General features: G+C 42.0%; 1 protein-coding gene across 1 annotated transcript in view; it reads right to left on the reverse strand.

Annotated features, from left to right (window-relative positions):
* CNTNAP2 (contactin associated protein 2) overlaps positions 1–26488 on the reverse strand; it is a 1647636-nt gene that overhangs the window by 603898 nt on the left and 1017250 nt on the right. Inside the window, exon 10 of the mRNA XM_037889980.2 lies at positions 15505–15676. Within this exon, the coding sequence (XP_037745908.1) occupies positions 15505–15676 (172 nt within the window). The remainder of the gene's footprint in view (positions 1–15504; positions 15677–26488) is intronic.

The raw sequence follows: 26488 nt of genomic DNA on the forward strand, positions 1-26488 counted from the left end.
AGTCTTAATATAACTCTTAGCTTTTATGTAACACTACTGGAAATACATTTGCACTGTTTGCATTTGTTAAGATTTATATATTTCAAAGCTCCAACAACTCATTTTTATTTATTTTTGAGAAAGGTCACATGATGAATGGTAATCATTAAGAAAAATGATACCATACGCCCAGCAAATGGACTATAGTACTCATATAAAAATAAGTAGTCTGCAAGGCGTATAATCTTCAGTTATGTTTTATGACAACAGCTAACACGATGAACACTTCAGGAGGTCACCACAGCAGTTTGTCCTCAAAATTCAATCAGGTAACTAGTAAGCTTTTCTTTCAAAGGCATTATTGTGGGATGACACCAATATTTACAACCCAGTCTTCTAAGAGTGTAACTTGTCAAAAACAGATCTTCATGAATGTTTGCTCAGTGCTCATGTCTTCCTTTAAGGAGTATCAGAATAAATAATAATTCAGCACAAATGTAATTCAAGCTGCACAAACTAGCCACTCCCCTGAGTATAGTAATGCACTTAAGAGAAAATGATACATGAATCCCCATACAAAGCTTGTGGTGTTGACCTTTATAAATTATATATTACTCCATTTTATTAAGCTGTTACCGCACTGGTGATGATTAAGCAAACTAATAGAAGAGTAAGTGTCCTGGCAAAGCAATGTTTAGTATTATTTAAAATGAGATTTTAAAAGTTCGTTTCTGTGGTCTTTTTTTTTCAAATAAATATATAGCATGTGTGTGCATTCATCTATGTATACACACACAAAGGAGACAACACTTTTCTCTTTTCTTTCATTTTAAGCCATTGCCCAAGTAAGACCAAGTACAGTGATAATTTCCCCATGGGAGTGTTGTGGTCCCCTCTTTTATTGAGAGAGGCCTGTGAAAAGAGATGCCCTTTGTATCACACTGTAAAGGTGACTAAAATCCCAGGTTGTTCAGAAGATTTCTGTCCTAGACATGCCTCCTCCTCTATAACATACCTTAATATATATACACACCTCTACATCCTAGTAAAGAGGATAGGAAAGAAGCTGGTAAAAGAACTGGTAGGAGCTACTTAGGAACAACCAAATGAAATGGAGTCCCATTTAAAAAATAATACATGAAGGCAAGCAACTGAATATTTTCAAAATGTACAAGGGCTTATATACAAATACTAGAAGTCTAAATACTAAGATGGGTGAACTAGAGTGCCTGGCAATAAATGATACTGACATAATGGAAACTTGGTGGAATGTGGATAGTCAATGGGACACAGTAATACCAGATTATAAAATATATGGGAATGGTAGAGTAGATTGCCCTGATGGGGGAGTGGCATTATATATAAAAGAAAGCACAGAGTCAAAGAAGAGGACAATCTTAAACGAAACTAACTGTACCATAAAATCTCTAAGGATAGAAATTCCATGCTTGAATAAAAGGAGTATAGCAGTAAGAATATACTACCAACCACATGACCAGGGTGATGACAGTGATTGTGAAATTATAAGGGAGGTTTGAGAGGCCACAAAAGCAGAAATCACAACAGGTGATTTCAACTATCCTCATATTGATTGAGTAAATGTCATCTCAGGATGTGATACAGAAATAAAATTTCTAGCACCATAAATGACTGCTTCTTGGATCAGCTAGTTCTAGGGAAAAGGTAATTCTTGATGTAGTCCTAAATGGAGCAGATGAGGTAATGCCGAGAGGTAACTAAAGTTGAGTAACTTGGTAGTAGTGATCATAATGAAATTATATTTAACGTCCTTGTAAGGGGGAAAATACAAAAGTAGAACAAAACACCACAGTAATACTTCACTTTAAAAAGAGGATCTACATGAAAACAAGGACGCTTGTTAGATGAGGAGCTGTGACAAGAACTAAATGCCTGGAAGCAGCATGGGGGCTATTAAAAACACCATAATAGATTCTCAGACAAAATGTATACCCCATATCAGAAAAGACAATGAGAGGACCAAAAGAAAGCCACCACGGCTAAACAGCAGAGTAAAGGAGGCCATTTGAGGCAAGAAGGCATCCTTTAAAATTTGTAAGTGAAATCCTAGCGAGGATAATAGGAAGGTTCACAAACTCTGGCAGGTTAAGTGTAAAAGTATAATAAGGCAGGCCAAGAAAGAATTTGAGATGCCCTGGTTAGTGGGTAGAATAACTCAGTCACCTCCAGGTGATGACATTTGCATAGTGGAAGTTGCGCCCTCTTTCTTGCTTATTCACTGCAGATTTTATTTGATGAATCTGTTGATGCTTGCAAGGAGTTATGAAAATGTAAAAACATAATGAACACCAAGTACTATTTCCAGATCAGACCTACATTAGATAACTTTAGATACAATTGGAACAGGGTACCTCTATACACGTAGTTTAAAAAGTGAATAAATTTTAAGGGCATAATTGTCATAATTCTCCTTCTAAGGTTCAATTACATTGCTATGGCAAAATTAGATTTACACTCACTTAGAAGTGTCTTTACACTGCCAGACTGGTGTAAATAGACCTTTATGTAAATGAGAATCAGGCTCAAAACACTTTTTCAAAGAGAGTTTATTAAAAATCCTATGCTATTAAAGACCCATAAATACATTGGAAATTACCAAGTATATTTCATTTAAAATGCTAAAAATACAGCTCTGTAATGATTCACGTGACTAGTATATATGCTGGTCATATAATACAATCGTTATTCAAAGACTCTGTACATGTATTGAGATAACTCTTTGGGGCAGTTGCCTACATATTCCTAGTTAATGGCAATTCTAAGGCGGGCAACCAGATTCATTAGGACATGACAGTATTGCAACATTTCCTAAATTCCTACAGAATTGGTTACAGTGTTGCAGCATTTTTATTTGGACAACAATGTTGATACTAATCGCTGTTGGAATAAATAGCTACTTTGGTAAAACTAACAAGGATAAAAACTTTGTAATATGTTGTGATGTTACACCCCATAATGCTTTATGGAAATATGCTTATAAATATGACATAACTGGAATATGTTTTATGCTATATATGCCATGTAACATGTCTACAAAGGTTATGATCTACTGGATATATTTATCCTATTTTGTATGCATGTATCATTTTTGTATTCCAAGTTATGAATATTGGCTATGTACTTGTTTAATTTTAAGTAGCCTCAGTGAAGCAGCTGGTCAGCTTCCTGAGAAAAGACTATTCTCAGTAAGTGCCCAATCAAGAAACACGTAAGCTAACAATGAACTTGGAGACACCAATCCACATCTGAGCTTTCTCAGGAATGTGGCCTGGCTGGTAAGGAACTCAGCCATGCATGGACATGTGACTTGCCCATGTAACTCCATCTTGGAGCTGAATTCTGGATAGGAGAGAGGAGGAAGTCTCCACCCACAAGAGAAAGTCTATTTAAGCCCCTGGGAGACCCCTCCATTTTGTCTTCAGCTGGCTCAAAAGATAGCCTCTCCACACCCCACAGGATACCTGAAAGAAACTGGAACAAAGGACAATAACCACAGGGGTGTGAGTGATTGCTGGACCCAGACTAGAGGGAGACTAGTCTGTAAAAGAAACGTATTGGAGCATCTCTGAGGGTGAGATTTCATCTGTAATCACTTTCTTACTGTATTAGGTTTAGACTTGCATATTTTATTTTGTTTTGTTTGGTAATTTACTTTGTTCTGTCTGTTATCACTTGGAACCACTTAAATCCTACTTTTTGTGTTTAATAAAATCACTTTTTACTTATTAATTAACCCAGAGTATGTATTAATACCTGGGGGGGAAAACAGCTGTGCATATCTCTCTATCAGTGTTATAGAGGGTGAACAATTTATGAGTTTACCCTGTATAAGCTTTATACAGGGTAAAACGGATTTATTTGGGGTTTGGACCCCATTGGGAGCTGGGCATCTGAGGATTGGAGACAGGAACACTTTTTAAGCTGTTTTCAGTTAAGCCTGCAGCTTTTAGGGGACGTTATCCTTATCTGGGTCTGTGTTTGCAGCAGGCAAGGATGTCTGGCTCAAACCAGGCAGGACACTGAAGTCTCAAGCTGTCAGGGAAAATGGGCTTAGAGGTAGTCCCAGCACATCAGGTGGCAGTTCCCAAGGGGGTTTCTGTGATCCAACCCATCACATACATATACAGCTGTAATAAGAAAATCCAGCAATATCAGGAGTGGTGCTATGTCTTAATTTACATCAATATGTCATTATTGAAGGTCTATTATTGAGAACAATCCTAACTGCCCCCCCAAAACAAAAGCAAAACTAGTTCAGATAACTAGAGTTCCATTCTCACCCTTCCTCTTTCCCCAGCCATCCCCCTCCCCCCAAGAGTTATTGGCCAAATGTACTCACTGTAGCTGAATATGGAGTGTCTTTGTCCCGCTGGCCAGAAGAAAGGGTGGTTGTTTCCCTTTTTATGAGGCTCCCTCTGCAATTGGATGGGAGAGGTGGGAGAAATGGGGAAGTTTCTCCTGGATGAAGAGGAGAGGACCAGATGGATGGGGATGTGGCACCCTCCTTCTAGTCGCCCAGGAGAAGGGGGGATTTGTACCTTGGGCACTTCCGGAGCAGCCCTCTCTCACAGAACTCGGACTATCAACCAAGCTATTGGCCAACTATCTTTTGTAAATGTATTTAGTGCTTGAGAAATATGCCATATCTACAATCCTGCAGAACAGACTGCAAGCCCTTTGAGGCAGCGACTTGTCTTTTCTTTGTGTGTTTGTACAGCACATCGCACAACAGAGTCCTGGGCCACGGCTGAGGCTCCTAGGCAACACTGCTATAATAGTAAATTAATCAACAGCGTCCTTTCTCCAAAGAACTGAAAATAGGGTTTTGTCAAAGTGTATGTGTGTGCACACAAAAGTCAATGTCAACAAACTTTTGACTTTCTTAATTTTTTTCAAAATGAGAAATTCCAGCATAAAGAGTTTCTGACTGGTGGGTTCCTCCCCATACTCCACACACACATGCTTATCGCTGTTTCAGAATTTATGGCAGTTGAAAAACAGTAATAAAGCATGTGTTTGGGGGAACCTACTTACAGTTTTCCAAATTTTTCTAGTTGGAAAGAAGTGAAAAAGTATGAGACACCACTTTTCACACCTTCCCACTTTCTACTTGGAGAACAGCAAGTTTTCCTCACTTTTTGCCCTGTGTACTAACTTTTTCCCGTTGGAAAGTAGTAAGAATGTGTGATAATGTTGGTTTTCCCCCACACTAAGAATTTTTCGACATTTCTTTCAGGAAACCTGAAGTTTCCCATCAGGATAAATGTAATTTTCCCATTCAAAATGCTGCAGCAAAAACATTTCCTATTTTCTCACCAGCTTTCTACAACATGATCAGAAGGCAGATAAGTGGCCTATGTGAAAATAACTTGATTGTGGTCAGTCTAGTTCTTAGTGGACACATGTTCATCATATTGAAATCATTATCACAGCTAATACTACGAGGCACTTTTGCTTAGGCTCAGAAACGAACTAATTAAGAACTTGAATAATTCTGTCCCTGCTAGAGGTGGATGATACAGGGCTTTTAATCTCCAGGGTTATCATTCTGGAACCATTTAGGAGCAGTACATTCAATGCCTCCTCAGTTGTGAGGGGGGAGTGCAGTTTATAACATCCCTGAAATGGATTCAGCATACTCCCATCCACGCAACCAGATGCTCTATCAACTCCCTCTTCCTGTCTTCCTCCTTTTGGGTGATCTGCTCCCGGGAGGAGAGAAATCCTATAGCAGGGCTTTGCTCTTTCTTGAGCATGGAAACTGCAGTTTCAGTTGGCCCTTATGCCCACATGAGGGCATTCTTCTTAGTCTCCACCTACTGAATGACTACATAAATGGGGGGGAGGGGTAGGGAAGGGAGGGAGGGTGTGATCTGGGGTCTCAATCTTATTCAAAAAGCCAGACACTGAGAATTTTTTTAAGACTATGTAATAATCAATTTTAAAGATCTTTAAATGGAACTAAAAATTGATTGAAAAGGAACTTTCTATCTGTCAGAGAGGTTGTAGCCATGTTCATGCACTGGTGAGACTTACTGGATTACCTTATGTAAATGCATTAATTCAGTGTCTGAATAGCAACCACATAATCTAGAAAAGGTAGTTCTAGAGGGTTCAAGTCAATCAGATGCTGGCCTCTTATCACCACTTCAGATGAGCAATATTCACCCAGAAAACTTTCCCTGGCACGATTTATCGTTTTCAACATGAAACTAGACAACCAGCTCATCTCTGGGAATCACCATTTCCATACATCCAGACAACACTGGCATACACCTATAGAAAGTTCTGGTGCTGTGAAGCTATATTTCACTTTCTATCTTCATTATTTTGTATTTCGTTATGGTACACTGCCAGATTGTCATTAAAATCAACATATGTTACACATACCTATAATAACATATTGGAGACTAGATTTTAAAAACATTTTTAGCATCTCATCATTTCCATCCAATGATTAAAATCCATATTATCAGCCACTGCAAGGCCAGGAGCACTTAGCAACACTTCCAGGCCGCCAGGATAAATTAGCTCTGAGTAATAATTCCTGTTCAATGTCCTGTGCTAAAATCCTAATGAACAACTGTACCATCTGGATTATAACAACAAACTCAGTTTGTTAACGAGAAGTAAAGGAGGTATATAGGGATCTGAGCTGTGACTAGTACAGTATGTTGATCATTGTGACAACAATGTGACTTACATTGCAAGTGTGTTTACAGATGAAGCTACTGTAGCAGGGAACAAAGATTTCTCTTGATAATATTTTAATTAACTGATTATTACTGTTACTGTTATTTATAAACACATCTCTTCTACTCCATCTTCAACTTTCAACCCTTCTCCATATTCCTAGGCCTGTTATATGTCTCTCTGTGTGTATTCTATTATACATATACTTATGCCAGTGTATCACTAGTAAGAAAGGTAAGGTTTCTTAGTGTTGGAATCTCACTGCAAAGGGGAGCTTGATTTGTAGGTCTATGAAAAATAGCAAAATACCTAGTTAGAGGAAATAGGAAGAATGACTACTAAAAAGCCAGAAGCCTTTTTGTCAATTATAATTGTAATATTCTAATGTGCGGGTGTTAGTATTTCTACTATTCTTTTAGTGTTCTAGAAAAAAATATGGAATTTAAATTCAGAGGCCCTTTTCATAAAAGGTATGCAGTTGATAGAACTTGGGACTTCAACAAAAAAATTGCTTTCAGGTTGAGTGAGATCTAAGAATTTAGAACATTACTCATCTTTTGTCTTATAGTCCTTATTTAAAAATGGCCTCTTCCTTACTACACAATCTGACTAACAGTAAAAAATGCCACTTCAAGATATTTTCAACCAAATGACCGAAATCTACAGGAAGAATAATTCATTTTGACAGTTTATCTTTTTACCCAGTGGGGGCCTTCACTCAAGTGTGGCCATGAAAGCAATTGCCAAGTTGATGAAGATTGAAGCCTTTATCAGTCAGTGCCAAACAAGTCAGAAAAGACAGGAGGATACCAATATCACCGCCACACAAGTATCTACCCTTTAAAGGAAAACAAAAGTAAGCCTACGTATAGTAATCATAGTATATGGATTTTTTAAAAACACAATCCACACTTAGCAGTGTTCTATAGGACAGAATGTTTAAATAGAACTACTTGTAACCCCCTATTTTCAGATGTTTATAACACAGCCATAAAAATCCATTAGATCTGAAGCTTGGCATATCACTTCTCAGTCAGCCCTGAAATAGATTTATGTTAAAGTATAAGCTATAAAATAATGGATTTGGTCATTTTTAAATTACAGAGAGTAGGCAGAGCAATAGCTTCACCTCTTCCTCCTCCCTCACCACGTAAAACAAAAATAAAAAAAGATTTTCTGTATTCCAGTGATTAATTTTTTTTGTCCTGTTTGTGGCACAATTCATAGCATCATAGAAGATTAGGGTTGGAAGGGACCTCAGGAGGTCATCTAGTCCAACCCCCTGCTCAAAGCAGGGCCAACCTCAACTAAATCATCTCAGCCAGGGCTTTATCAAGCTGGGCCTTAAAAACCTCTAAGGATGGAGATTCCACCACCTCCCTAAATAACCCATTCCAGAGCTTCACCACCCTACTAGTGACATAGTCTTTTCCTAATATCCAACACAGACCGCCCCCACTGCCATTCTGCTTCACTGCTGATGACAAGTAAAAGCAGACCCAGGTAAACTTGAGACCATTGCTCCTTGTTCTGTCATTTGCCACCACTGAGAACAGCCGAGCTCCATTGTCTTTGGAACCCCACTACCGGTAGTTGAAGGCTGATATCAAATCCCCCCCTCACTCTTCTCTTCTGTAGACTAAATAAGACCAGTTCCCACCGCCTCTCCTCATAAATCATGTGCCGCAGCCCCCTAATAATTTTCATTGCCCTCCTCTGGACTCTCTCCAATTTGTCCACATCCTTTCTGTAGTGGGGGGACCAAAACTGGATGCAGTACTCCAGATGAGGCCTCATCAGTGCTGAATAGAGGGGAATAATCACTTCCCTCGATCAGCTAGCAATGCTCCCACTAATGCAGCCCAATATGCAGCTAGCCTTCTTGGCAACAAGGGCACACTGTTGACTCAGATCCAGCATCTCGTCCACTGTAATCCCCAGGTCCTTTTCTGCAGAACTGCCACTTAGCCAGTCGGTCCCCAGCCTGTGGCAGTGCATGGGATTCTTCCGTCCTAAGTGCAGGACTCTGCACTTTTCCTTGTTGAACCGCATCAGATTTCTTTTGGCCCAAACCTCCAATTTGTCTAGGTCACTCTGGATCCTATTCCTACCCTCCAGTGTACCTACCTCTCTCTCCAGCTTAGTGTCATCCGTGAACTTGCTGAGGGTGCAATCCATTCTATCATTCAGATCATTAATGAAGATGTTGAACAAAACCAGCCCCAGGACAGACCCCTGGGGCACCCTGCTTGATACCGGCTGCCAACTAGACATTGAGCCATTAATCATTACCCGTTGAGCACAAAGATTTAGCCAGCTTTTTATCCACGTTATAGTCCATTCATTCAAGCCATACTTTTTTAACTTGCTGGCAAGAATACTGTGGGAGACTGTACCAAAAGCTTTGCTAAAGTCAAGATATATCACATCCACCACTTTCCCCATATCCACAAAGCCAGTTATCTCATCACAGAAGGCAACCAGGTTGGTCAGGCATGACTTGCCCTTGGTGAATCCATGTTGACTGTTCCTGATCACCTTCCTCTCCTCAGAGGTGAAAGTAAGCTGGTATGCCCCGGTACGGCATACCGGTAAGAGCCGGTGCGCCGTACCAGGACCGGCTTTCAGAGAGGGCAATTTAAAGCCCTGGGGTAGCGGCGGCGGGGCTGCAGTGGGGATTTAAAGGGCCCCGGAGCTCCAGCCGCCGCTACTGCCCCGGGGCCCTTTAAATCTCGGCCTGAGCCCTGCTGCCCGAGCCCTGGGGTAGCAGCGGCGGGACTCCATCGGGAATTTAAAGGGCCCCGGAGCTCCAGCCACCGCTACTGTCCCAGGGCCCTGGCGGTGGCAGCCAGGAGCCCCCAGGGCTCCTCAGTGATTTAAAGGGCCCGGGGCTCCTCTGAGGTAGCGGCAGCTGGAGCCCGGGGCCCTTTAAATTGCCCCCAAGCCTCCCAGCTGCCTCTGCAGCTGGTAGCTCAGGGGTGATTTAAAGGGCCCCGGGCTCCCAGCTGCCACTACCGCAGCTGGAGCCCTAGCCCTTTAAATCAAGATTTAAAGGCCCCGGGGATTTAAGGCCCTGCCTCTTCTAGTTGAGGACACGCCTCTTCCAGTTGAGGACACGCCCCCTGCTCAGGACTCTGGCATACCGGTAAGTCCTCTAACTTACTTTCACCCCGCCTCTCCTCCAAGTGCTTCAAAACAGATTCCTTGAGGACCTGCTCAATGATTTTTCCAGGGACTGAGGTGAAGTATGTAGTTACCCGGATTCTCCTTATTCCCTTTTTTAAAGATGGCCACTATATTTGTCTTTTTCCAATCATCCGGGACCTCCGCCGATCACCATGAGTTTTCAAAGATAATGGCCAATGGCTCTGCAATCACATCAGCCAACTCCCTCAGCACCCTCAGATGCATGAGATCCGGCCCCACGGACTTGTGAACATCCAGCTTTTCTAAATAGTCCTTAACCTGTTCTTTCACAACTGAGGGCTGCTCCATTCAATAGAAGCTGGAAAGCACAAACTGGTGAGGTATGTCTGTAACCTACATCATGTTTGGATTGGCAGTGTCTATTGCTGCAAAAAGATTAGCAGAGTGTAAACACAGTTTTCTTTGGTTGCAGATGGATTTTGTAGTATTTTGTAGTTGGAGTACTGTTTGGAATAGGTGGGTCTTTTAAAAACAGCGATATATAAGACCAGCCACACAGGGTCAGACCGAAGTTCTGTCTATCCCATTATCCTGTCTTCCAACAGTGGCCAATGCCAGGTGCCCAGAGGGAATGAACAGAACAGGTAATCATCAAATGACCCATCCCCTGTCACCCATTCCCAGCTTCTGGCGAACAGAGGCTAGGGACACCATCCCTGCCCATCCTGGCTAATAGTCATTGATAGACCTATCCTCCATGAACGTACCTAGTTCCTTTTTGAACCCTGTTATAGTCTTGGCCTTCACAACATCCTCTGACAAGGAGTTCCACAAGTTGAATTTCATCTGCCATTTTGTTGCCCAGTCACTAAATTTTTTGAGATCCTCTTGTAGCTCTTCACAGTCTGCTTGGGACTTCACTATCTTGAGTGTTTTGTATCATCTTCAAATTTTTCCACCTCACTGTTTACCCCTTTTTCCAGATCATTTATGAATATGTTCAATAGGACTGGGCCCAGTACTGACCCTTGGGGGACATCACTATTTACCTCTCCCCATTCTGAAAACTGACCATTTTTTCCTACCTTTTGTTTCCTATCTTTTACCAGTTACCAATCCATGAGAGGGCCTTCCTTCTTATCCCATGACAGAGTACTTTGCTTAAGAGGCTTTTGTGAGGGACCTTGTCAAAGGCTTTCTGAAAATCAAAGTATACTATTTCCACTGGATCCCCCTTGTGCACATTCTTGTTGACATCCTCAAAGAATTTTACTAGATTGGTGAGGCATGATTTCCCTTTACAAACACCATGTTGACTTTTTCCCAACAAATTATGTTTATCTATGTGTGTGACAATTTTGTTCTTTACTATAATTTCAACCAGTTTGCCCGGTACTGAAGTCAGGTTTACTAGCCTGTAATTGCCAGGATCACCTCTGGAACCCCTTTTTAAAAACTGGCATCATATTAACTATCCTCCAGTCATGTGGTGCAGAAGCTGATTTAAATGATGGGTTGCAAGCTACAGTCAGTAGTCCTGCAATTTCACATCTGAGTTCCTTCAGAACTCTTCGGTGAATACCATCTGGTCCTGGTGACTTATTACTGTTTAGTTTATCAATTTGTTCCAAAACATCCTCTAATGACACCTCAATCTGGGACAGTTCCTCAAATTTGTCACCTAAAAAGAATTGCTGAAGTTTGGGAATCTCCCTCTCATCCTCAGACGTGAAGATTGCTGCAAAGAATTAATTTAGTTCTGTGCAATGGCCTTATCGTCCTTGAGTGCTCCTTCAGCATCTCGATTGTCCAGTGGCTCTACTGGTTGTTTAGCAGGCTTCCTGCTTCTGATGTACTTTAAAAAATTGTTCCTATTACTTTTTGAGCGTTTGACTAGTTGTTCTTCAATTCTTTTTTGGCCTTCCTAATTATATTTTTACACTTCTTTCTATTTTCCTCACTAGGGTTTAACTTCCACTTTTTAAAGGATGCCTTTTTGTCTCTCACTGCTTCTCTTACTTTGTTGCTTAGCCAGGGTAGCACTTTTTTGGTTCTCTTACTATGTTTTATAATTTGGGTATACATTTAAGTTGAGCCTCTATTATGGTGTCTTTAAAAAGTTTCCATGCAGCTTGCAGGGATTTTACTTTTGGTCCTATACCTTTCAATTTCTGTGTAACTAACTTCCTCATTTTTGTGTAGTCCCCCTTTTTGAAATTAAATGCTATAGTGTTGGACTGCTGTGGTGCTTTCCCCGCTACAGGGATGTTAAATTTAATTATATTATGGTCATTATTACCAAGTGGTCAAGCTATAATCACTTCTTGGACTAGATCCTGTGCTCCAATTAGGACTAAATCAAGAATTGCCTCTCCTCTTGTGGGTTCCAGGGCTAGCTACTTCAAGAAGCAGTCACTTAAAGGGTCTCTGCACCCCTTCCTGAGGTGACATGTACCCAGTCAATAGGGGGATAGTTGAAATCCCCCATTATTATTGAGTTTTTTATTTTTATAGCCCTTCTAGTCTCCCTGAGTATTTCACAGTCTCTATCACTATCCTGGTCAGGTGGTTAGTAATATATCCCTGTACACATGAAGCCTTACATCATATTCTGCAAAAATTCATTTGACTCCCTTTCCCCCAATGTTTTTCTATTACTAAATTATTTTTCTTTCCTCCAGTTTACAGTGTAAAGGCCTGATTTCACAATCATTTCATCCCAGTGTAATTCCACTGATTTCAGAGGAGTTATTTATTTACACTGGTAAATGAAATCACCATCCATCTATAAACCAGTGTGTAGAAGCACCAGTTTGGGACAAAAAACAAAAATACAAGTAACCCCCCCGCCCCGCCCAAAAGTCTCAGCTCTCTTCACATCCTTTTCTTCAGGGGTTAGATTTATTTCCAAAAATCACACACTTTAAAACCAGAACAAATCAACTCAGACTATGAAGGGGTATATTCAAATCTCTTAAAAATATAATTAAAATGGTTTTCCGTCTCTAGAACATACATATTTCTTGTGAGCTAACAAGGAAAATGAGGCTGTTTGAAAGTCCAAAAAGCATACATCTTATTTCCTTTTCTTTTTCAGAATATCTGCTGTCACTTTGAAATGCTGTTAGAATACTACTGAAAAAGAAATGGACAAAGCATTTATTTCCTGGAAGCTGTATAAAATTGTAAAAGCCAAATTATATAAGCACCCTCAGTTTCACAGCAATTAACAATTAGCAGGGTGTATTGATTTAAATCAGAGCAATTTAAGTTGCTGATTTTAATCATGATTTAAATCAGCGGGAAACCTTGATTTAAATAATTGATCTTATTAATGTTTTGCACCTGTACTTTTTAGTTATTTTCTTTAAAAAAGGTTGGTTTTCATTGATTGGTAACCATTGAATCATGCCGGTTTGCAACCAAATATAGGCTGCACACTTAATTTGGTGAGGTTTTTTTTTTGCTAAGCTGGAGGATACACTGTATCTAAGCAATTCTACAGATAAGCTTACATTTATTCAAATTCTTAATGTGTATCATTCACCATTTTGTAATATACTTATTTACTAGATTTTTTTTTAACCTGTGATTTGTGCTAAGCTCTGTTTGGATGGGGATTCAAATTCAACTGAAAATGAATAGAACAGCATTTTATTTTTATCTCAAATGTGCTGGATACATAAAACCAGTTTATTCATGTTTTGCATTTAAAATTCACTGATTTATTAAACAAATGAAGCATTATCTGAAGTAAATTAATTGAGCTGATTATTTCTGGTTACCATGTCCTTTAAGATTTTCTATCTAGAAGATCTCACCCTCTCACCCCTTGTTTTTATTCATATTCACTGGAGGAGGAAAATAAGCTTTTCTGCTTCTTCAGCTCCCAAACTCTTTCTTAACTTTGAATAAACTAATCATTGAACTGAACTAGTTGAATAAAATGAAATTAAGATATTCTCTCTTCACCTGCAGCAGAGACTACTGTTGTCAAAAGCTGGCTTAGCACTTCCACAGATTCTGGTTCTAGATGCTTAACCAGAGACTGCCACAACATCAGTGGTTTGGCTTTCTTTAAAACTTGGCAACAAACATTTATTAATTATTTTTGTATTTTATTTAAATGATTTTAATAGATTATAATTGGTTTAGGGCTTAACATATATCGTCAATTTCAAATCATTTTTAAAAGATAAACCTTTATTTAAATTTAAATGAAAAAAATCTGTTTTTATTTTTTTCTTTTTGTAGAGAAAAGTATCGGTTTTTATCCACCCTGGCAACTGAGCTAAATGCATGCAGAAAGTCACAGCCATTTCCATTAGGGGCCAAGATAGCTGTGTTATGCTGGACATTGCTCCCTTTCCTTATTTCACTAGGAAACAGGAAGAAGGGAAATGTTTTTAAGCAGGTAGCAATAAAAATGAACACGTTAAAAAACCCACATTATTCTAGCAAAACCCGCGTTATTCTAGCTTTTGTATTTATTACTTGCATATGTGTGTGGGGATGTGCACCATTATCTTCCTCTGAGGAACTAAGTGCTCTCAGGAAAGCTTCATATTACAGCCAAGTTCCAAGAGACTGCTCATCCACAGCATACTGGATCTCAAGATTCAATTCATTCACCTTGGGGATAAAATTGCTTGTTTCTCTAAGGTGCCTGCACATTGATTTAGTCCCTTTAAATCATCTGTATTTTTCCTCTTGTGGCCTGACACTAACTGGTTCTTTTATTCCGTTTAGGAAACAGAAGTAAATCTTTATGGACTGTTCAAATTTACACTTTTCCAGTGCAATGAACTGCAATGTACCCAATAGTTTGTTTACTCAAGAAGTAGAATTCCACAGGTATCCATTATTTATTTTTCATTTTCGAAAAAATGGTCCTACCTAAAACTCTACACACTTGTACAAATTATTTACCACATCACATTAAAATCTATTATGACCAATGACCACATCAAAACCCCGCTAAAAATGCTACAGTCCCCAACTCAAACCATCCCTCAGGAAAAGCTTGGAGAAATAAGTAAGGTGTGCAGGAGCCCAAAGGTTAACACATTTTGGCTCTGTTGGACTAACAGGGATCTTTATTTCTCTTTTTAATTCAGTAAAATTTGGATTTGTATTATAGTCACCCAGTGGCAAGCCAGAACAACAAAAACTATGTTATAAAAGAGATAACATCCACTCCTCAGACTTCCCTCAAAACTTCACAAATAACTCCACTCCACTACAGTATGAAGTCCTACAAAATGGAGTCTCCTCACAGCTTCACAAATAACTCTGCTGCCAGCAGGATTCTGAGTGCAATCTCCTTGGGACTTCTAACTACTGTGAGGTATCTGACAAATACAGAATAGGATTTTAAAAGTTTGACTCAAAACCAAGATAACTTTCGCAGATTTTTCTCTGAAACAGTTAAGTGTTCGAATAAACCAGAATCAACTATACGACATTACCTTCTCCAGCTACATCTCTAATAGTAATAACCTATCCAAGCAGACATAAGGACCACATAGAGACCCTATGAACCACATGGCTTTTAGGAAAAGGGAGCCCCCCCCCATCATTGTGTGCTTTCAGAATCTGCAGTTCTGAACTCTCCTGGTTGTTGTCAATGGTTACTCCCTTACTTACCTGTCAATAATGGCACACATATCAATGCTGACATTGGCAAAGCTTCCCAGTTTGCCTTGCTCCACTGCATGCAAATCCACCAGCTGATCATCCACGTGAATAAACTGCATGCATCCTTGGAATGAGAGCTGGAGCAGGGAACGATCTGAGTCATTTGTTTGTGTAAGGAACCCTGTGGAGCAGAGAAAGCAAGAGCATTGTTAATTTCAGTGGAGGTCACCCCCTACTAAAACTCAAAGCTGCACTTTTCCTGTTACCAAAGACAGTGTCCTGGCCATGTGGGAAGAAAGACAAAATGCAAGGGATGTAGTTTAATTAATTTGCAACTCTATTAACTCATCTGGGAACTGTCCAGTAATAACTTGTACAGTGCACGTCATGATTCCTTCCCTAATTGTTTCCATTTGGAGGGCTGCCTTTAGCCTTAGACAGCTGGTCCCCAGCCTGTTGCTGGGACCCAACCACCCTCTCCTGCTCTGAGGGTTAAAGGGCTGGGGAAAGAGGGTTTTATCTTCTCTATACCAAATATAGGAACGCTAACCCTATTCCCCAGTTTCTTCAGGGGATGCCTTCCTCCTAAGTCCACTTCCAACTCTGATTTCTTAGGGAACCTGACCCCCTATGGAATGAGTACCTGCACTAGACACGTCACCTGCAAAAGTGTCATATCTTGAACCCTGGTACCACCTGTCTGACCTAACCAGGTCCCTGAGCAGCTCTGAAATCCACCCCAATCTGGCAGTAAAGCAAATAAAGGTCTTCCTAATCCCCAAAAGTTGCCTAGTGCAATGCCAACAGCAGCCCCAAACCCTAAATCTTGTGCTAATCACAGTGAGAATGCAGGTGTGAGAGGGGGTTCAAGCTGGAGGGTCAAGGTTTATATACACTCCTCCAGGTGCATGGGGCCAATAGCTTACCTGAGCCTTACAGACTCACCCACCTTGCCTGTTCCTGACCATCTCCCTTCTCTGAACCCCACAGGGCAAGGACACTAAAAGGGCCACTCCCCGCCCTGCAACAGTCCACACAAAGCCTTTGAGGTTGCAATGACTGCACTGTGAAAGTAGTTCCTTTTTTCATCAAAGTTAAGCCTACTTGACAGCCTGTGATACAGCAAAAATATATTTTTACAGGGAAAATTGTTCCTTTGGGTATGACAATAGGATGTGGAGGAAGCAACTGCTCATGACTGCAGTTGTATTTTATTTCATGGGGGAAAAAGGCAATTATTATAGGGCAACTTCATATTTCCTAAACACACATTTTAACAGCCAGGATCAACCGAACAATACCTAATGAAGGCATTAGAAAATATTCTATACATTCTTGAAGAAATAAAGACCCAGATATTCAGCTGATGTAAATCAGTGTCATTCCGTTTACTTCAGAGGAGCTATGCTTATTACACCAGCTGAGGATTTGGCCCCCTGTGGTTTCCTTCTCCTTTTCACCCAATACTACTTATGACAGCCTCAGAAAGCCCCAAAACAGTCCAGATTAGTCCAATCAAGTTGCCATCCTCACCTCTGTTCCCCCCCTTCCTCCCTATCCATGTACAGAAATGAAACACTGGTAGAAAGTTTCAATTCTGTGTTTTCCACTTTTTAATATATTTTACATGCCAAATGGTCAATTTTCAACTTTTTCATTAAACGCACAATAGCTGTGAAAATTACACAGTTCTAGTCATGTTCTCCTATTGATCAAAGAACATTGTATATATAATCTCTTGGAGGTGTGAGGGTGGTAGCTATCATGGATTGAATTCTTGTCAGATTTCCTTGTTCATAGTACAAGTTCATAGCTGTTCCTCTCTAAAAAGTATTATGTATATCAGAGATATACAGTAATATGATGAAGCCTTGAAAGATACCCAGAGATCAACACTCTAAATATTTGATCGTTTTACCCCTTCACCTAGTTCTGTTCTTAAAGGGAAAAAAACAACCACCAAGGTTTTTTTCTCTGCAGAAGGAGCTATAGAATAATGATGATTGCTTTGTACTTACGTAGCACTTTCTATCAGAGATCTCAAAGCACGACAGATAACTCATCAAGCCACAAACATCCAAATGTCATTACTATAATTAACCTTATTTTATAGATGGCAACAACACAAGACAGATAAAATAAGAGACTGTTCCAACGTTGCATTGCAAAACAGTGGCAGAGGTGGAAATAGAACCTTGAATTATTCATTTCTAGGCTCAAACTCCCATAGCTCCACCTCGTTTCTTCTCTTTAATATATCTGTGTAATTGAGGATGTGTTGTCCATTTTGTTCTTTATTTTGTTCATGGTCAAAATGAAGATAAAAATAGTTGTGCTGAATAAGAGAGAGAAATGTGTACAACCCTGGTCTGTTTACAATGTTCAGATACTGCTCCAACAGGAACTAATGATACAATTTCAAACACCTAAAATGATTGGACTAATTCCTATGATGCATCATAGAATCTAGAGATGGAAAAAGGTAAGTCATCCTGTCTATCCTTTGGCCATTCAAGATTGATACCTGATGCTTTCTCCAGCTGGGTTTGAAATGGTGGTTGATGTTAAGGAAAACCTTTGGGCTGTTTCAGCCTAGTTCCCTATTTGTTAATACCATTAAAATATCAGGAAGACTGGTATCACTTCTCCTCAGCAAGGACCCAAAACCTGCCATGGCAAAGCATGTGGCTGTTTAGATTTGAGGTGCACTGGAGGTCTGTGTGGAGAAGCTTGTGCGCACAGCATCCAGTGCTAAAAGTGGAGGATCTATTTTTGACAGAATAGACATCTGCCTATCCCGTAATCAATTTTGCCCCTCCATGACTTCTTCCTCGTCCAGTGTTCCTGCCCCAGCCTCACCTCTGGTCTTTCTTCAGCTCCAGTTGTTTTTCCATCCCCCTTTCCAGGCTGAGTATTGCAAAGCAGGAGAGAAGTAGAGGAGCCAATGCTCATAGGAGCGGAAGAGGAGGAAAAGTTGCCTTGAGCTGCTGGGCTCTTTCACATAAGGGGAGGAGAGATAAGGGAGCAGAAAGGGAGGGCAAGTGGGGGGGGAGCAAGAACTCAGCAGCTCCCAATGGCTTCTCTGCCCTAAGAGGCAGGGAAGTGGGGAGGGGGAGCCAATTACAGGGACCTTTCCCCCAGGCAACACTAAAATGTGGCCCCTCAGCAACCCTGGTGGAGTTGTAGAATTTTCTGGGTCTTCAACCCTTTTGTCCAGGCGCACTTTATGCCCTGCCTACCTCTGGCTCAAGCCAGTGATATTACTTCTCTGCTTTGAATACTAAATTAACCCAAGGTTAATAACAAAAAAGACAAACTCTGCCCTTAGCTGAATTAATGCAAGCCCAGTGAAGTCAGTGATGTTTTGTGGTACAAAGGAAAGAATTTAGCCAAAAGAAGAATGATCACAGGATGGATATTCAAGTACTGATAAAAAATAGCAGGTCAAATTCTGCAGCCCATTGTCAATCTTTATTCAGGCAATGCCCCATTGACATCATTAGGAGTTTCACCTCAGTAAAGACTGAATGATGACTGCATAATTAGACCCAGCAATCTACTACAGCAGATATTGTATTATTCCAGAATCATTCAGGGATGTTTTCAGGAAGGAAATGCATCATTTTAAAACATTCTCAGAAAATAAATAACCTGTACCCCATATTGCCCTTCCAACAGAGAAGTGCAGAACTTAGTGCAATGCAAAAACAGTATCACTACCACCATAGCTACATAAACTAGTATCAAAACCAGCTGTTCTCCAACTGCTCTATATATGAGTGGGTGGACATGTAATTTTCAGACAGCAGGAAGGGAGTCATAATTGCCCAACCCCCAACAGACCACCTCACTTCCTGGCTACATATTGACCAATCTAATGCACAACAGAATAGGAACAAAGGTGATTCAATTTATACGCCTCACAGAAACCCAAGCAGTAAGAAGGAATTAGTGTGGACACTAGGAAGCAAGAAAGACTGCAGCTGGATCATCTTACACTCTTGTAAAAGGCTTGAACCTCCTAAGAGAATAAATTAGATAGGAATAAATATTCTACTACAGATTAAGGAAGAAAAAATTGACCAGGACAACTAACTGGCTTTGTAAAGCTGTTGAGGAATTTGTCTTCTTGTCTAGGAGAAAGAACATCTGGGACAGGCCAGAGGGATTGGCTAACAGAGACCAGCCTAGGAACTGATAACTACTTACAGCTGCAGAAAGTTTATTTATTATAAGTTTTGTTGATGTGTACTGATTCAAAGATGACTCCTCTTCTTCTTAAAGAAATCGTGCTGACGAGGTAAGAGGGCAGTTTGCTGGAAATTCCCTAGCCACCTATATCCTCCCAAGGAGATCCTGGCACCATAAATCCCACCTGGCTGATTGTATCCTAGTATTTTCCAGGAAATATTCACTCAGCTCATGACACATCTCAGCTTCCACAATGATATATCACCTGCAATCAATTCTTCAGACATTCATGTACTGCAGCTCCACTGAGAACCAAAACCAGTTACCCACACAAACAAAATACAAGTATGTGTCTCAGATAGGTTACAAAACCATAAAGAGAATCTCAGTCAATCTTATCCAAAAGATAAAATGTGTATCAAGAGGAGATCTGGCCTACATCTCAACATTGGCTTAAGAAAAAGAACTCTGGACAACACAACATAATGTTTACAGACAGTAGTCAGGTCAGTCTGCTTTCCAGTATCATCAGTCAAGCCTCTATCCAGAAGAGACCTACATGGTAAGATTGCTGAAATATAAAACTTGGTTCAACAACACTAGTCTGAAGGTCTATTACTTTAAGCTGCTAGACCTACTCACAGTTTCACTGGGTGTCACAGATGTAAGTATATAATCACGTGTGCTAGAATTTGAAAGGATGTGTAATGTCTGGGGGGGGCAAGTATTATCTGAGACTCCCACACGGATGGGGTGACTGACATTATAAGCAGTCACACTCCCCATTTGGCTTCTCAGCAAACTGCATTTTCATAAGATGCCAAGTAATTTTGTTCTGTATTTCTCAATGTCTTCTTAGTGGGAGGAGTGAAACATGATGGAACAACGTAAGAAGCATAGACAGATTACTCTAGATTTTTCATGAGATATATCAGATTGGATCTACCACATGACTAACCAGGAATCCTGGGGTATACTGAAACAAATCCTTGAGGTAATGTCAGTCGTGCAATTAAGAGGAGGGGGAAAGAGGAGATCCAGGCCACCAGGCTCTTGGCTGGAATGAGAAATTTGGCCTGGCCATCCCTCTGTCAGGAGAGAGCGATTGACAGGCCTAATTTGAGTGGTGTTGGACCCCGTGTGCAGGGGCGGATTTACTGAGAAACATACAGTGCCCTGGCCCAGGGCCCCCCAACGATAGGGGGCCCCAGGGCCAGGCATTCAGGCAGCCTACTCCGTGCGGGGGGGCACGCAACTGTAGGGGCAGAAGCTGTGGGGGGCAAGAGAGCAGGGAAGGAGGCTCACTTGCAGCCTCAGGGGAGCAGGTGGGAGGTACGGGTGGCAGCGAACGCGGGCTGGAGGACTCAGGAGGAGCACAGGGCAGCCACGCAGCCGGCCGGAGAGAAGAGGCGCTTTGAAGGGGAAACTGCTGCTTCTCTCTGGCTGCGTGCCTGCCCCCTGTTCCTCCTGAGTCTTCTGGCCTGCGTTCACACCATTCGCCGCTGCCTGGGGAGCATCAGCTGGGAGCAGTCCATGGGGGGTGGCCGGGGCTGGGACTGGCCATAGCAGCCAGCGCAGAGCCCACAGGCTGGGGGGCCAGCCAGGGGAGGCGAGCAGAGATGAGCGCACAGAGGCAGCAGGGTACTCAGGTGGCCACCGATGGAACCGTGCCCCCGCCCCACCTTCAGGTGGGTGTTCAGTACTGTTCTCATTCACCCCTGCCAGTGCAGCCCAAGAGAGCAGAATGCAGCTCTTCATGCAGACAAATGTTTGAACATAAGAAAATACCTAATACAGGAAGGACACAACAAAAGTCATTGATTCCATACTTGGCAGAAGAAAGGCTGCTGGCCCCACAGCCTGACCTACTTGGAGTTTCTCCAGACCAGTGAACAGAGTGAATCCTTCCTACAACTAAACTGATTGTCTTAGGGCTTGTCTACGCTGGCACTTTACAGGGCTGCCAACTTTCTCGCTCAGGGGTGTGAAAAAACACCCCCCGCCAAGCACAGCAAGTTTCAGCACTGTAAGGCACCAATGTAGACAGTGCACCAGCGCTGGAAGCCGCACTCCCAGCGCTGGTAGCTACACCCCTCGTGGAGGTGGGTTTTTTAGAGTGCTGGGAGAGCTCTCTCTCAGCACTCTGCCGCGACTACACAAGCTGTGGTGTCGCTAGATACAATCAAAAGTGCATCTTTACAAAATATTACTTATGATGACTTAATTGATGATTTTGTAAAGAAAAAGTGTAGAAAAAAAAGCTATCTGAATAAATATCTTTTTTCAAATTGAATAAGTTTCTTCAGAGGAAGTTAACTTTTATTTTTCCATTCATGCATCATCTATACTTTTTATTTTTTACACATTTTTCACATTAGCGTAATGCAAATACAAACTTTCATCTAGACCAGAAGTTCTCAAACTGTGGTCCAAGAACTCCATTCAGGGGGACTGAAGAAAGGTTATGATTTTTTTTTATAAAGCGCTCTTATCCAAAGCACTTTACAATAGTTAGCTAATGGTACAAACAACATCTGGAAAGATCATTAAGTCATCTGCTGAGACTTTTAGCACTTTTCAAGTGGTCTGTGAAAAAAAAGTTAGACTACAAAAACAATCAAGGTACCTCACTTTATTTTAATTTACTTCCTATTACTTATAATATAGGAGGAGGATGAAGAAAAAAAGAATGAAAAATGGGGCAAGGGGGAGATAAGAGAGAACATTCTTTTTCTTGGTTGGGTCCTGGGGCGGGGGAATGAATCTGAGCACAGGGCCCCACTAACTAAATCCGCCACTGCCCGTGTGTGCCTGCTTGTACTTTCCCCACACGTTTGCAGTCCTTCTGGTTCCGATGAGCACTGGTCACCCCTAGCCCCTCCAGAGAGAGGCAGAGGAGAGGGTATTGGGTACCCCCAATGCCCAGAAAAGTAGGAGGACTGGATCCAGACTTTTGATGCTTCCTTGAGATGTGGAGAGGCAAGAGGAGCATGGGGTCTGGGGCTCCCAGAACTGCCTGGACCCTGATGGGAATGGTGCTTTTCAGACCAACTGCCTTTCTGGGTAAAAGCTCAGGGCTCAGCATGTGATGGGGAGATTGAAGGGCTGGCTGCAGTGGGGAGAGCTTGGAGCTGGGTGCAGAGCGATATGGGGGGAAAAAAACACAGAGCTGGGTCTGGGGCAGCAGGAGGGAAGCGTGCACACAGCTGGGTCCAGCGGGGAGAGCATAGGGCCCTTGCGCTAAGGGCCATGGGATGGGGAGTGGGTGGGGCTTTAACAGAGGCAGAGTGAGTTCTGGGCACCCTCCTTTGGAATATTCTGGTTGAGCACCGGGGTAGTATCCGCTTGATGTTTTTGATTGCTAATTGTTGTTTTGTATTCTTTTAATTACCAGCATAATTATTCATTATATTTGTCTATGCGCAGAAAGAGGCTATAGCTTCAGGTTCAGTAAACAATTTACCAAAGGTTAAGGTAGATTCTCTCCATCATTGCCAATTTTTAATTAAGATTGGACTTTTTTCCCCCTCAAAGATATTTTCTAGTTTAAACAGAAATTATTTCAGAAAAACTTTATGGCCTGTGTTATACAGAAGGTCAGACTACGTGATTACAATGGTCCCTTCTGCCCTTAGACTCTATGAAAAACCTAAATAAATCCTAATATTTCAGTGGTGTTTATCTTGCACCTGCAGCTGCCATTTTTGATGCTGAAATAGCATTCCATCAGTCTTCTCAGTGCATTTTCACCCAATAAAATTTGTAGGGAAAAGAGCCACAATAATAAATACAGCCCACGAGAAAGCAAATCACAAGACTCGCTAGCAGAGATTAGTTAAAGTTTGTAAAGTTCTTCAAAGATGAAAAGGCTAAATATTACTATTATTATTCTAATAATCAGGAAAAATGTACCAGAGGGAGCAGGACAAATATAATAATGAAATTTCTTCTTCTGCTCCTGTAAGGATCTCTCTGGAGTTGCAAATTGTTTTTTTCTGCAGATTGGATCAATTTCTGCTCCAGTGTTCAAAAGTATGACAAAGCCTCATTTATTCATTTCTGCCAGAGGAAAAGTGGTGAAATATTTCTGTCAAATGTACTGTCACATCTTTAAAGATGGACTGTAAAGGAAAGTAAGGACTATAGCTGGAATACAATAGTCTCAAAACTACAGGCATTTTAACCTATGTGTACTTGACAAATTTCAGCCAGAGCAATTAGATTCTGACCTATCCAACTTCAACTTCAAAGGTCATTCATCACATTTCCTTTGACTCAAAAGAGCCACCTCCATTCAATGGTGGATGATAAAGATCCTGTACATATTTCTGTAGTGCCAATATTTGTGAGGGGCTTTATGTAAATCAAAAAGTAATAATCTAAACATACACTTCATTTCATATTTTGACATTGTCTAGATTCCAAGATGCTCACAAATGAATTGGTGCATTTTAAATCTGTTTGGAAATTCAGTAATATAAATGAACTATTAGTGGTACTTTCCATGACTTAAGCTTTAATTTACTTCCTTGTTAAATAAGTGTGTCCCGTCAGGCCTTATTTTAGCAAGGATTTTGCAGGAAAGCTGGAGGCAGACAAGATTCCTCAGGAACCGTATGTGGATCAGATTGTGACTGCTGGACATAGGGTTGCCAACTTTCTAATCCCACAAAACTGAACACCCTAGCCCTGCTCCTTCCCCTTGTCCAGCCCCTTCCCCCCACTCACTACATTTCCCCTCCCTCGGTGGCTCGCTCTCCCCCACCCTCATTCACTTTCACTGGGCTGGGGCAGGGATCTGGGATGCGGGGGGAGGGGGGGCTCTGGATGGGGCCAGAAATGAGGGGTTCCGGCTGAAGAAGGGGGCTCTGGGCTGGGGCAAGGGGTTAGGGTGCAGGAGGGGGTGAGGGCTCCTGCTGAGGGGTGCGGGCGCTGGGGTGGGACTCGGGGTGGGGGGTTCAGGGTATGGGAGAGGGCTCTGGGCTGGGGTTGGGTGCGGGGGGGTAAGGGCTCCATCTGGGGGTGCAGGCTCTGGGGTGGGGCCAGCGATGAGGGTTTTGGGCTGCAGGAGGGGGCTCTAGGTTTTGCAGCGGCTGAGGGCTGGGGCAGGGAGTTGGGACTCGGGCTTACCTCTGGCGGCTCCCAGTCAGCGGCGCAGAAGGGGGTGCTAAGGCAGGCTCCTAGGTCCTGCTCCTAGGAAGATGTGCGACAGGCAGCTCTGTGTGCTCTGCTTTCGCTCACAGGCACCACCCCCGCAGCTCCCCTTGGCCGTGGTTCCCGGTATTCAGGGCGGGGGCAGCATGCAGAGCCTCGTGCCCCTCCACCTAGGAGCCGGACCTGATGGCCTCTTCCGGGGTGCAGCGTGGTCCGTGGTGCCAGGACAGATAGGGACTAGCCTGCCTGAGTTCCGCAGCACCGCCGATTGGACTTTTAACGGCCTGGTCGGCGGTGCTGACCAGAGCTGCCAGCGTCCCTTTTCAACTGGGTGTTCCAGTTGAAAACCAGACACCTGGTCGCCCTAGCTGGACATGACAGCTGTGTGCAGGTCTGTGTGGGACTTATGGGAGAGCAGCAATGGCTGGGCAACACGCCAGTACAGAGAGACCCGCGGTGAGAGATACTCACTGAGCCGGAATTGGAAACCTACAATCTCCTAGTTGCTTGAATAGAGACTGGACTGGAAAGGGCACCCCATGCATTAGGCCTGAAGAGCCCTGACTCTTGACTGGACTGCCCAGGGGCCCAAACATTCACCGCTCCTGCTCTCTTGAACTGTCGCTATTTAAGCTTCTATATCGAGGGTATTTGCAATCTTTCCCTTTCCTGACAGTCCTAGTAAAATACCCTTCTACTTAGCCATGTGTCTGAGTGGTTGCTGGCACCCACCAGGGCTAGCGCCTACAAGGCCTTGCTGCTGAAGCACCTACAGTGCTTGCCTGCAAGTCGTGCTACATTTGGCATGCTTCTGGCACCACGTGGCTAAAACCCGAACATTTCACTTCAGCATGAAGTCTAGCTGTTTTTCATTTTGTTTTGACACAAACTCTAAGCCTGATACTGCACTCCTTGCTCAAGCACAATTCTCATGAAAGCGAGAGGGAGTTTTGCCTGAGTAAGAAGCACAGTTTTCGTCCATCAGAGTTCTCTGATCTGGAGAGGAGATATAAGAATGAGAATCATCACAAGTCTTGACTAGTTTAAGTTAATCTAATACTCCACTGCAATTCTTCTTGCATTAGATATAATGGAAGATGCAACAGTAGAAAGCCAAATAATTATTAAATTGTGGAATTTTTGTACATTACAGATTCTGCCTAACACATTCATTCAACCCTCAGGCTTTCTATTGTATAAGAGCCCAGGATAAGTAGTGATCATATTTTCAAAATGGTTGTTTCTCGCCCCTTTTCCAAATGTGAATATGGGTCCTACAAAAGACAATTTTGTTCAGAGTGGCAGCAACAGCAGAGACCATACTAACATAACTCACTATCTTTAAGACCTGTAGTGTGTGGGGAAAGAAAAGATTGTCTACTGTTGGCAGTAAGTTTGCTTCCTAAATTGCTGCTTTTGTATGAGCTTATTTAGTATTAGTAAGTGCTGCAACCACTCCGAAGTTCTGGCTTTGATATCACTAAGGTAAGTTTGTTTAAAGGTAAAATAATGCAAGCTTGAGTAGGGTGGCTTACTAAAGGATCTTTTGGACCAATTCATCCTTAGTGTAAACTCCAATGACTTCAGTGTGCATACATCAGGGCCACATTTTCATCAACATTTTTTTTTTGGTTCAGTTACCACAGAT

The sequence above is a fragment of the Chelonia mydas genome, chromosome 2, assembly GCF_015237465.2.
Source record: "Chelonia mydas isolate rCheMyd1 chromosome 2, rCheMyd1.pri.v2, whole genome shotgun sequence".
NCBI lineage: Eukaryota > Metazoa > Chordata > Testudines > Cheloniidae > Chelonia > Chelonia mydas.